The sequence below is a fragment of the Symphalangus syndactylus genome, chromosome 18 (assembly GCF_028878055.3).
Source record: "Symphalangus syndactylus isolate Jambi chromosome 18, NHGRI_mSymSyn1-v2.1_pri, whole genome shotgun sequence".
Lineage (NCBI taxonomy): Eukaryota > Metazoa > Chordata > Mammalia > Primates > Hylobatidae > Symphalangus > Symphalangus syndactylus.
The window spans coordinates 65,178,540-65,190,805 of NC_072440.2; the positions used below are offsets into that span (position 1 = coordinate 65,178,540).

Consider the following 12,266-nt stretch of genomic DNA (forward strand, 5'->3'; position numbering starts at 1 on the left):
TGTGGCCAAGTCGGGATTCGTGCTGGGCCCACCCCCACCTGCTGCCTGCACACCTGCAGGCTTAGCATTCAGCACCCCCTTAAAGCCCAGTGGGGACTTTGTTCAAACACTGCCTGGGCCCTGCAGTATGGCGCCGTGGCAGAGCATGGACAGATGGCCTTGCCTGGTCCTGGCTCTACCACTTCCAAGTCCATCACACAGGGGTCCCTGGAGGTTTGGGCTGAGGATTGAGTGTCCCAGTGCATGTGGAGTGCAGAGATCACAGCTTGCACAAGAGAAGCACACACAGGTATCTGTGTTCTTGACTGCAGCCTGCATGGGCCAAGGAGTTCAGATCCAGTGCCCCCCACCTCCCCTTCCCTGCCGCCATGCTCTGTAGGCTTGGCCCCTCCTGCTGTGATCCTGATCACAGCCTTCCACCGTAGAGAATTAATCACAGATCCAGGCCAGGGTTCTCCCACAAAAACAAGCATCATGTCGGTTACAAGAGCAAGAAACTGGCGTCAACCTGGCAAGCTTCAACAGGGATCCAGCAGTGGCCCAGAGCAGCTTCGAGGAGTACGTGGGGAGTGCATGGTGCTCTGCCTTGTTCTGCGGCTGTCTGAACAGTCTCCTGCTTCTGCACTCAGTTCAGCCTCCAAACACTGAGTGCCCACTCTGCACAGGATACTTTGTTGAGGCAGTGAGATAACACAGGACCCACTTCCTGCCTCTAAGTCTAATGGGGGAGCAGGAGGAGGGCAAGGACCTGGGCAGGATGTGGCAGAGAGATGAATGGAATGGAGCCGCATCTCAGGCAGGTGCAATTCCTGCAGGCCAGGGGAGAGACCAGGAGGAAAGGGCAGGTTATGCCAGAATCAGGGCCAGGTGTGGAGGTGTGCCGCAAGTGATCCTCCCACCTCTCAAGCCTCAGGAGACAGGAGATGGCTTGAGTCCTAGAGGTCGAGGCTGCAGTGAGCTATGTTTATGACACTGCACTCCAGCCTTGGCAACAGAGTGAGACCCTGTCTCCAAAAAACAAAAACAAGCCCCAGAATCAGTGGGTAGAAGACTCGGGGCAGGGGAGAAGACCACTCACCTGCTGCTGCTTCAGCTGGAAAAGCTGGACTGCCCCAGGCTGGGAGAAACTCTGTAAGGACTCACTAGAAGCTTCTGAAGTGATCAGGCCACTGGAGGACAAGGCGAGGGCTGGGTCACAAAAGTGAGTCCAGGAGGGCAGTGAGAGTCACTCAAGGTCACAGTTCACGCTGGCACACCTGGCAGGCAGCCTGGGAGAGATAGGAGTCCTGGCTCTGCGGGTGGAAATGTCGCAGAGGGCCTTGGGCATCCAGGAGGATGGCAGTGCCATAGGCGACGCTGCTGCGGCCTGGCTGGGTGGAGCACTGAGCTCCTAGGAGGCAGGAAATGGCTGTTCACAGGAACCCACAGGCCACCAGCTCCAGCTTTGACCTGGGAAGCTGTTTCAGGCAGGTGGAGAGGATGAGGTTTGAGGAGCAGAGGGAAGAACTGCTGAGGGGGTGGGCACTGGGCAGTCAGGAGGCGAAGGCAGGAGATGGCTTGAGCCCTAGAGGTCGAGGCTGCAGTGAGCTATGTTCATGACACTGCACTCCAGCCTTGGCAACAGAGCAAGACCCTGTCTCCAAAAAAAAAAAAAAAAAAACCCAGGATCAGTGAGTAGGAGACTCGGGTGGAAGGGGACAAGACCCCTTAGCCTGGGAATATGTTAGTCCCGGACCAGACTGAGCCTGGCCAGTGTGTGACGGAGGTGGGAGCCACTGGAGGGGAGGAGGACCCAGGTGCAGGGCCAGGGTTACAGGGGCGAGCCCGGGGAGCCGGTGCAGCCTGTCCAGCACAGGGGGTGTGGCATGGCAGGAGAGGGCATCACAGGCTGCAGGGGAGCAGTGCGGCCCCTGTGCCCTCCTGCCCTTTGGCTCCACCCTGTCCCACAGCCATCCTTGGTGGTGGGGAGGGGCTTCAGGTAGGAAGGTTCTAAGCTCAACCTGCATGGCCCCCTGTGGGGGAGAGCCACCTCCAGAGGGCATGGGAAGCAGATTGCCTTTCATCCTCCATCACCTGCCCACATGCCTGCCTCTAGGACTTTGAGGGGCTGGAGTGGGCTGGGGTATGTGGGCGACAGAAGCAGAGAAAGGCTCCTGATTCTCCCTGGAGCCTCCCACGCTCACAGCCCCTCCCCAGGGAACGCCTCTGAGGCACAGGGGAGGAGGCGCTGCTTCCTCTGCAGCTCCTCGCCGTCTGCAGGCGCCTTCACGCATGTGTGTGGGCACATGTATGTGTGAACATTCATGCGTATTGTGTGTGTGTCCACCTGCCTCTCCCCGTGCCCTTTCTCCTGCCCTCTTCTTGGCTCTCTCCTGCTCTTCCCTCCTTCCTGGTCCTCCTTGCCTTTCCCTTGCCCTGCTCAGACCCCAGAGGTGGCAGATCTTAGACCCAGAGAGAGCCTTGAGGTCCCTGTTCCTGCCCCCTTCATGGCTTGATTCTCCAGCTCAGCTGGGACAGGAGCACCCAGCCTACCAGGCACTGGTCCAGTTGCCACACAGGCTCATGGCTGCAGCGCCCAGGAAGGCCAGGACTCCTGCAAACCCATGTCATTCCCGCCACGATGTCCTCTGCAAGGGAGCCACACAAGGAGGCCTGGTCCTTGGTGCAGGCGTCTGGAGAGGGCTCCCTCCCCCAGGCCTCCCGCAGTGCATGTCCATCTGCTCTGGGGAGGGAATTGGCTGATACCCCAATCTGTCTAGGGGACACCATCACCTGGGGCATCAGAGTTCTGATGCCCAGCTGGTGCTGTGCCTGGGGACTAGAAGGGCTGGTGCTGCGTGGGGTCAGGAGGTTTACCTGATAAACGAGTAAGGTATGCCCTCTTTCCCCAGTAGACTTGGGAGGTGCCTCACTCCCAGGGTGCCTCCGTCACTCTGTCAGGGATGCTGCTGTGCAGCCTTCAGGCAGCAGGCTGTCATCGGGGCAGCCTCTCCTTTGGGCAGAGGCTGATAGGACCAAAGAGGTTTCTAGAGGACTTGTGGCTGGACCAAGCCTCTGTCCTGACCCTGGAGGAACCCAGGCCTGGGGTGTTGTGGTCCCCAGGTGAGTGGAGACTGTGCCTGGGCTGAGCTTGGGTAGAGGGGGACAAGAACTAGGCCAGGCGCAGTGGCTCACACCTGTAATCCCAGCACTTTGGGAAGCCGAGGAGGGTGGATCAATCATGAGGTCAGGAGATCGAGACCAGTCTGGCCAACTTGTAGAAACCCCGTCTCCACTAAAAACACAAAGAAATTAGCTGGGCATGGTGGCACGCCCCTGTAGTCCCAGCTACTCGGGAGGCTGAGGCAGGAGAATCACCTGAACCCAGGAGGCAGAGGTTGCAGTGAGCCAAGATCGTGCCACTTCAGCCAGGCGACAGAGCGAGACTCTGTCTCAAAAAAAAAAAAAAACTGGGCGGGCACAGGCTGCCATCAGGGCCTCGCTCAGGCTTCCCTGCTGTGTGACCACTCATGTCGCATGCTCTATCTTGGCCCAGCAGCTTTCAGGGCAGAGACGGTGTCCCCGAGCTAGAGACAGGGAAGCAGAGGGATCTGTTGTCTGTGTCGGGCTCGCAAGCCTCGTGAGTGCCTCCCTGACCCAGAATGCTGCCCAGGGGCGCAGGCACCGCTAGGCGGCCTCAGATGGTCCGTTCATTTTACCATTCCTGCAACTAAAGGACTTGTGGGTTGTGTATAATTTCTTACTGTTTTTAATGAGTCTCGTTTGGGTGCATCTCTGAGCGTCCTGGCATTGTTCCAGTGCTGTGGCTTTGAACACTGCTGTCTTAGAACGCTGCTGTCTTAGAAGCAGCTGTGCCTCTGCTCAGGTAGCAGCAGGGGGCTCCAGGCCACATTCCCCCCCCCCCCGGCCCTGCCCCCAACTCTGGCTGTGTTTCTGCAGGATGAGAAGGCACGCATTGAAGCATTGGGTGGCTTTGTGTCTCACATGGACTGCTGGAGAGTCAACGGGACCCTGGCCGTCTCCAGAGCCATCGGTGAGAGCCAAAGAGGCCGACCCAAGTGAGAGAAGGTCTCTCGGAAGCCCAGGCCTCTGGAGTGTGGCCCGCGGCTCACCAGGGGTTCAGGGAGGCAGTGCGACGGGCCAAGGGGGATTTGTCATGCACTGGGGTGATATCCTCGTAGTGTGAAGGGAACAGGGCAGATTCAGAGACTGCAGCACCAGTGTCTGAGTGTAAGTTACACTGTATGTTATTATCTCACCTAAAACAGCTCCTACAAATCTCATAGGAACCTGTGGCTCACTACCCTATGGGCTGGAAGTAGAGCTTCCAATATTCCAGAAATGAGGTTTATCCTCCTCCTGCATTCATGCTGACAATCCTTTTTTCTCTTTTGGGAAAAAAGTGGGTTCGCTGGGCACGGTGGCTCACGCCTGTAATCCCAGCACTTTGGGAGGCCAAGGCGGGTGGATCACCTGAGATCGGGAGTTCAAGACCAGCCTGGCCAACATGGTGAAACCCCTTCTCTACAAAAAATACAAAGTTAGCCGGGTATGGTGGCACGCGCCTGTAATCTCAATTACTTGGGAGGCTGAGGCAGGAGAAGCGCTTGAACCCGGAGGCGGAGGTTACAGTGAGTGGAGATCGTGCCACTGCACTCCAGCCTGGGAAACAGAGCCAGACTATGTCTCAAAAAAAAAAAAAAAAAAAAAAAAAGGCAGCCAGGCGCAGTGGCTCACGCCTGTAATCCCAGTACTTTGGGAGGCTGAGGCGGGTGGATCACCTGAGGTCAGGAGTTCGAGACCAGCCTGACCAACATGGTGAAACCCCATCTCTACTAAAAATACAAAAAAAATTAGCCAGGTGTGGTGGCGCCTGCCTGTAATCGCAGCTACTTGGGAGGCTGAGGCAGGAGAATCACTTGAACCCAGAAGGTGGAGGTTGCAGTGAGCCGAGATTGCACCATTGCACTCCAGCCTGGGAGACAAGAGCAAAACTCCATCTCAAAAATAAAAAAAGAAAAGTGGGTCCAGCCTGCATCTCATTGTCTCAGCATGCGGTCAGTGCCGGGTCTCAGGCTGTGGGCCCCGTGACCACACCTGCTCCTTCCTGGTACTTAAAAAGCCTCTCCCTCCCCAGCTGATTGCCAGGGATTTGACACCTACCCCTCTGAAACATTCTGTCCTTTTTGGCAGATGTGGCACCTTCTTGACAGCCCCTCCTCAGTCGGTGTCTTTCCTTGTGTCTGGACACTCCAGGAAGTGAGGCCAGGATGGGACGGCTAGGGCAGAGAAAGAGGGAGCTCGGCCGGGTGTGGTGGCTCATGCCTGTAATCCCAGCACTTTGGGAGGCTGAGGTGGGCAGATCACAAGTTCAGGAGATCGAGACCATCCTGGCCAACATGGTGAAACCCCATCTCTACTAAAATACAAAAAAAAAAAAAAATTAGCGGGGCATGGTGGCGCAAGCCTGTAATCCCAGCTACTCGGGAGGCTGAGGCAGGGGAATCGCTTGAACCTGGGAGGCAGAGGTTGCAGTGAGCTGAGATCACGCCACTGCACTCCAGCCTGGCGACAGAGGAAGACTCCATCTCAAAAAAGAAAAAAAGGGGGAGCTCACAGGCCAAGGTCAGGGGTTTCCATTCCCAGGCAAGTGGAAAGTACTGGGCAGTTTGCATAAGGGAACAACAGACCCCAGACCCCATGAGGGCAGGTTGGTCTCTGTCCCTGCAGGATGTGAGGTCTAGGCCTGGGTAGGTGGGGAGGAAGCTGTGGACACCTTGGTCCTCTGACCCGGGCTCTTCTCTGCCTGTCCAGGGGATGTCTTCCAGAAGCCCTACGTGTCTGGGGAGGCCGATGCAGCTTCCCGGGCACTGACGGGCTCTGAGGACTACCTGCTGCTTGCCTGCGATGGCTTCTTTGATGTCGTACCCCACCAGGAAGTTGTTGGCCTCGTCCGGAGCCACCTGACCGGGCAGCAGGGCAGCGGGCTGCATGTCGCCGAGGAGCTGGTGGCTGCGGCCCGGGAGCGGGGCTCCCACGACAACATCACGGTCATGGTGGTCTTCCTCAGGGACCCCCAAGAGCTGCTGGAGGGCGGGAACCAGGGAGAAGGGGACCCCCAGGCAGAAGGGAGGAGGCAGGACTTGCCCTCCAGCCTTCCAGAACCTGAGACCTAGGCTCCACCAAGAAGCTAGGTGGTTTCCAGCCCCTGCCCTCCCCTTCCTCCCATCCTTATCCTTCTCTCCCTCAAGCCTCAGGACCCAACAGGTGGCAGGCAGTGAACAGGGTGCCCGCCCCACAGTGCTTTCTCCAGCACCCCAGAGCCACTCGGGACACCCCCCGCAGCCCATCTTGGTGGCTGTGGAACTGCACTGGATGGCGGGCAGATGGTGAAAGGCAGCCTAGGAGACCTCACCAAAGAGAAGAGGGACTGGCTCTTGCTCCCAGCTCCCCATCGGGCCCGGGGTGGGACCAGAGGTCATAGGTGCCCAACGGCAGCCAAATCAAAGACACCGGTGTGCATGGGGCAGCACGGTCGTGCATGTGGGACCCTGGGGCGGACCTGGGAGCCAAACTCTTGAAGCACCCCCTGGGTCAGGCCCAGCAGTGGGGTGGCCAGCCCCGGTTTCCCATTGCTCCTCTCTGCGGCGGGGGCCGGGTGGGTTCATATTTACAGATATGCCCAGCCAGTCCTGGTCGGCCACACCGGTGTCCCAAAGAGGAGAGTGCAGCAGAGCCAGGGGTCTGTTCTGTAGCAGCCACCCCCCCTGCCCCCGCTCCAGGGCAGCCATGATGTGCTTGGGCCCACCGGGGCCTTCTGGGCTGCTCTATTCCCTGAGCCCGGAACCGGCAACACACGTGTCTTTTGTTGGCATGTTTTTTTTTTTTTTTTTTCCAGGGAGGTCCAATTCAGAAGCAGTATTCCAGGTTTTCTCTTTGTTTTATCAGTGCCAAGATGACCTGTTGTGTCATATAATTTAAGCAGAGCTTAGCATTTATTTTATTCTTTAGAAAACTTAAGTATTTACTTTTTTAAAGCTATTTTTCAAGGAACCTTTTTTTGCAGTATTATTGAATTTATTTTCTAAATCAGGATTGAAACAGGAACTTTTCCAGGTGGTGTTAAAAAGCCATTCAAGTGCCTTACACAGCTTTGAAGAAACTAGGACTGCAGTGGGCTCGGATAGGCCCATTGAGGTTTTTAGAAAAGCAGGATTTGTTTTGTTAGGGAGGCATGATTTTGGTGAGATCTTTCTGAAAGAGTTTTCCACCTCTTTGGGATGCTGAGCACCCCCAAGGTTCCCCCCTTCCCCCGCCGCCCAGGTGACTGGCAGGAGCTGCGACTGCCATGTAGTGGTGCCTGGGCCCGACAGCGGGACTCTGGGCATCCCGGGTGACCTTGGCCCGTCTGCCTGCATTCCTACCCCCTTGGGCCTGGCTGGATCCCAGGAAGAGGGACCTTGCTGCTGTGTGATTGGAATATTCCCAAATATCTTGTGAATTTGTAATCAAATTGGTCTCATTGGGAAAGACGCTTAATTAAGAGGCTCAGGCAAGCACAGAGGCAGCCCATGGGTCTCTGGCTCAGTCTGGAGGCAGTGGGGATGCTGCTGGGAGTCCACGGCACAGGCCACAGCCCCTCACCTTGCCGCGGTGGCTGGCAGCATGACTGCCTTGCTCTGCCCCATGCCCTGAACAAGCATGAGAGCTCTACGTCCCCTAGTGCACCCTGAGAGGGGGCTCACAAGCGACCGATCCTGGGTGCCTCAGGGAGCTCACTGAGGGCATGCAAAGTTGAAAGTGGCAAGGCTGGGGGAGGGTGTCGGGTAGAGGGAAGAGGGCAGGGGGCTAGGGGAGGACTCAGAGGCCGTCTGCAGGGCCAAGCCGCAGGAAGGGCTGAGCAGGAGGTGGGCAGGGCTGCTCCAGGCAGGTCAGAGCAGGGCAGGGGGAGGAGAGGAGAAAGGGAGGAAGCTGGGCTGTGTGGTCCCCATGAAGGCATTCAGAGTCCACCTGCAGACAGCGGGAGCCCCAGGAAGGCCTGCATAGCTGTGCCCCAAGCACCTTGGCCTCCTCTCAGCTCACCAAGGAGGCACCTAGAGCCGCCTTCCTGATGGGAGCCCTCTGTCCCACAGGGAGCAGGGAGCCAGCTTTGCCCAGCCTTATCCCTCATTCTCACAGCACAGATGAGGTTGAGACCATGCAGTCAATGCATTGCTTAAGGTCTCTTATTTACAAAAAAATACCTTAAACATAGTCACTGTCATTCAGACATTCAGAGAATGGTTGGCCACCAACAATGACCAAGTATTGCTTGGCTTAACTTGAAGGCCTGCTGTCTCCTTCTGGGGGTCAACAACCGGAGCCCCGGTGCCCTCAGCATAGGCCCAGTCAGACACAAGGACGCAGCTCCACCCTCACCACTAGCCCACCCTGCCTGTGGGCATAACCTTGACGAAGGGAGAGAATGATTGGCATCTGCTTTTCTCTTTTCTTTGCTAATAATTCTGTTCCTGGCTGCCGAGAGTGGAGTTTTACCCTGTGGAGGTTTGGCTCATATCACCCGGTGGTCTGATTCATACCTAGCCTGAGGCTCCACCGGAAGATCTTGCAGCCTCAGTGTATGGGAAACCCTTTTCCCAGGCTTGTCCTAGCACTGCCGCTCCCCACCCCTGAGCCAGGACCCCACAGGATGGCCATGCCCCATGCCTGGCAGAGGTCTGGTGCCAGCACTGGGAGCTGCTCTGCCCTTGCCTTGGGGCCGAGGGAGCCCTCATCCACCCCTGCACAGCAGCTGGGCACAGAGGAGCGCTCTTCCATCTTGACCAGGACTGCACCGAGAAGCACTAGGTGTCTTCAGCCTCCTGGGCGACCTTCTCTTCCAGCCACAGTCCCATGAGGGCCCCTAGCCAGGGACACTGGTCTGTAAATTGTAATCCTTTCTTCAGCCCAGCTCTCCACTTGTTCCTTGTGTGAGCTGAGCACGCAGTGCACCTCTGAGTGTCCCTTTTGTAAGGCCCCAGGGTTGCACTGAGTCTGCAGAGGCCTCGACCTCCTGGAACGCTGTGGGTGCAGGTGAGCAGGCATGTCCTGGGGAGATGCTGCCAGCACACAGGGGCCCTCCTGCCGCCAGCAGGGTGGGGTGGTTAAGTCTTATTAGTGTCTGTTCTTAAAATTAAGTGGGCTGGAGAAGAATGGAGCTCCAGATGCCAGCACCGTATATGGAATACAAAAGCTGGGGAAGCAGGGCCTGCCTTACAGGTGTGGCTGACTCTGAGCCCAGGCCTGCAGGGGTGAAGGGCGGTCCCTCAGAATCCCAGAGGCAGCCCCAGCCTCAGAACCCAGGATAGGAAATGGGTGTGTTTAGTGGAGAAAGGGACAGGGTGCAGATGGCAGGGCCAGCATGCAGTCCCCTCCCTCTCCCCTCCTCTCCTGCCCGTGGTGGTGAGCCCAGCGTGGGCACCGGGCCACCTCAGCCGTGTTCCCAGGGCTGGGGGCACAGCTCTGGCCCTTCTTAGGCCTAGCCTCGTCCTAAGCTAAATGTAAACTAGTTGGGCTATGTTAAAGGAAGCAGTGTTTTTGGTTCGATTCTGCCTCTGTAGCTCAAAGGGGGCAGCCCCCAGAGTCCTGTGCGTTCTGCCAAGGCTCCATAGCTTTGCCAAATGCACGGAGCTCTGCCATTGCGGTGCGGTGCAGGCCTCGCCGAGGGTTTGTCTGCGTTCGTCTCGGTGGCTGCTCCTGCATGGGAGCTCTACTCCTGTGCAAGGGGGGCTTTGCTCCAGGACAGGATGACTGTCTTTCCTGTTCTTAGGGACAAGTCCCAAGATGCCAGAAAGGCAGTCTCCCAAGGACCCACCATGCAGAAGTGTCAATAAACCACGAGTTCTGAACTCTGTCGCCCGAGTCCTGCCTTCTTCCTGACTTCTGAGCATCTTGTCCCCTTTGATGTCCAGGATGTGTTTGGAAGCTGCTTTAATATTGGGGACCATCTGCAAATCTTGCGAAGCGAACAAATTCTGGGGAGAGCCCTGGTGGCCTACACCCCCTGGTCTAGCCAGCAACCTGATTTTCCTCCCTGAGGGGCTCTGAGCCCACCCCCACCAGCAGCAGGAAGGTGACAGGAAAGGGATTAAGCCCCTGGGACCTCACATGACATTGGGGAGCCACAGGAGCATTGAGGACCCCTCATTTTATCCAGGAGCCTGATGTGCCCCAGGCGGTTCCATCCTGAGGATGGAGACACTCTGACATGACGCTCTTGCGGCCCACACTTATACCCTCCTGGCACCTCCTGAGGCCAGGTGCGGTGGCGCACACCTGTAATCCCAGCACTTTGGGAGGCTGAGGTGGGAGGATCTCTTGCGCTCAGGAGTTTGAGACCAGCCTGGGCAACATAGGGAGACCCCCATCTCTGCAGATAATCAAAAAATTAGCCCCAGTGTGATGGCACAAGCCTGTAGTCCCAGCTACTTAGGAGGCTGTGGCAGGAGGATCGCTTAAGTTTGAGGAGCTTGAGGCTGCAGTGAGCTAGGATTGCGCCACTGCACTCCATCCTGGGTGACAGAGCGAGACCCTGTCTCAAAAAAAGAACAAAGCATTGAGCCTTTCTTCTGCCCCCTGCTCCCGCCACCCTGCTCTGCCATCCTCGAAGCCTGCATGGCACTTGTCCCACATGGGAGCTCGGCTGTGGCCCAGAAGCGAGTCCACTGCAGGTTCACTGCTGGTGCTTCCCGAGGGGCAGAGTTACAGGGTTTTTTTTTCCTTCCCCCTTTAGGTTTTCTTCTAAATCCTAATTTTTTTTAGTACGGTGAACATGCTTTAAAAATGCTTTTGTGTAATCTGTCATGGGAATTTTAAGGAAAAAAAAATAAAAATGCCTTAACAGAAGACCTGGAGAGATCCACCAGCAGCAGGGGCAGGCAGTGCTAAGCCGTGGGGTCCTGGTAGAGAACTAGGAATGGCGGTGGTGACTGCACTAGGTGGGGGAGCGAGGCTGAGGGGGTGGGGGGCAGGGCTTGGTAGTGGGCAAGCCTCACTGTTCCTGGTGGAAGGGACTGGCCCCTGATGGCTGCTTGGACAGATATCAGGAATTCGCCTCAGGACCACCACACCTGATGGACTTTAGGGAACCCCCCACAAGGCCCGCCCACCTGCCTCCCTTTGTGCTATACCTGTGGCCCCCAACCACAACCTCCAGTCCAGACCTCTGTAGCCTCACCCATCCAAGGACGGCTGGCAGCAAAATGCAGGGCCTTGGCCTGAGCACTGCTGCTGGCCGCTTAGCAGGCTGGAGGGCTGGTTCCCTCTGAAGCCCCAGGACAGCACGCACAGGCCCAGTCCCATGTGACTGCAGCTCCTAGCACACATGAAACTGCTCTTGGAGACGGCTTCAGAGCCTTCTCAGTGCCCTCAGGGGGTCAGTATTGAAGCAGCCAGTCGTGGGACTCTGTGGACCAGTCCTTCAGTGCATGTTGGCCAAGTGTTTGCCACACTGCTGCAGGTGCTGGGAGAAGGGATGAGCCAGCTACCAATTCACCACCTAAGACAAAGAGGATTCGGCTTATCACACAGGGGTCAAGTGCCCCTAGGCCGCAAAGCTGCTAAGGGGTCCAAGCCTTGGAAAGTCATCCTTCTCAGAGTCCCCAATTCCTCACTGCCTTTTGATCTTTGGTTCCTTTCTCAATCAAGAGAAAGCAAGGGCCGGGAGACTTGCCCTTGTGTTCCTGGCTGAGCTCAGGCTTCAAGGGCACACAAACATCAGAAATGCCTCCCCACAGACACTGCCCAGCCACGGCCAAAAGTGCTGCCCTGAACTTCTCCGTAGAATGAGGAGGCCCTCGTGCTTGTGGGCGCATGGGAGCGGCTGGTCCAGGGCTGCCTGAACCCAATGCCTTCCCCACTCCCGCTTTGCCTGCAGGCCTCCTCTCTCCTGTCTGTAGCCTTGTCTGTGCATTTTCTCCTGGTCCTTCCCAAGCCACCTGGGAGAGCTCTCAGTCCCCTCCCCCGGCTCCCAGCAGTGCCTGCTGCCCAGGGCTGCAGCCTCCAACTCTCCAGGACCAGCGCCAGAAAGGCAGCTTTTTTTTTTTGAGAGAAGTCTCATTCTGTCTCCAGGCTGGAGTGCGGTGGTGCGATCTTGGCTTACTACAACCTCCACCTCCCAGGTTCAAGCGATTCCCCTGCCTTAGCCTCCTGAGTAGCTGGGACTACGGGTGCACACCACCATGCCCAGCTAATTTTTGTGTAGAGATAGGGTTTCACCATGTTGGCCA

General features: G+C 57.2%; 1 protein-coding gene across 2 annotated transcripts in view; it reads left to right on the top strand.

Moving 5' to 3' along the window:
• PPM1F (protein phosphatase, Mg2+/Mn2+ dependent 1F) overlaps positions 1 to 9,892 on the top strand; it is a 33,692-nt gene extending 23,800 nt beyond the window's left edge. For both annotated transcript variants that reach the window (XM_055252342.2, XM_063623587.1), the window contains 2 exons: positions 3,940 to 4,033; positions 5,815 to 9,892. In XM_055252342.2, the coding sequence (XP_055108317.1) occupies positions 3,940 to 4,033; positions 5,815 to 6,176 (456 nt within the window). In that variant the 3' untranslated portion in view covers positions 6,177 to 9,892. The remainder of the gene's footprint in view (positions 1 to 3,939; positions 4,034 to 5,814) is intronic.
• The last annotated feature ends 2,374 nt before the right edge of the window (positions 9,893 to 12,266 follow it).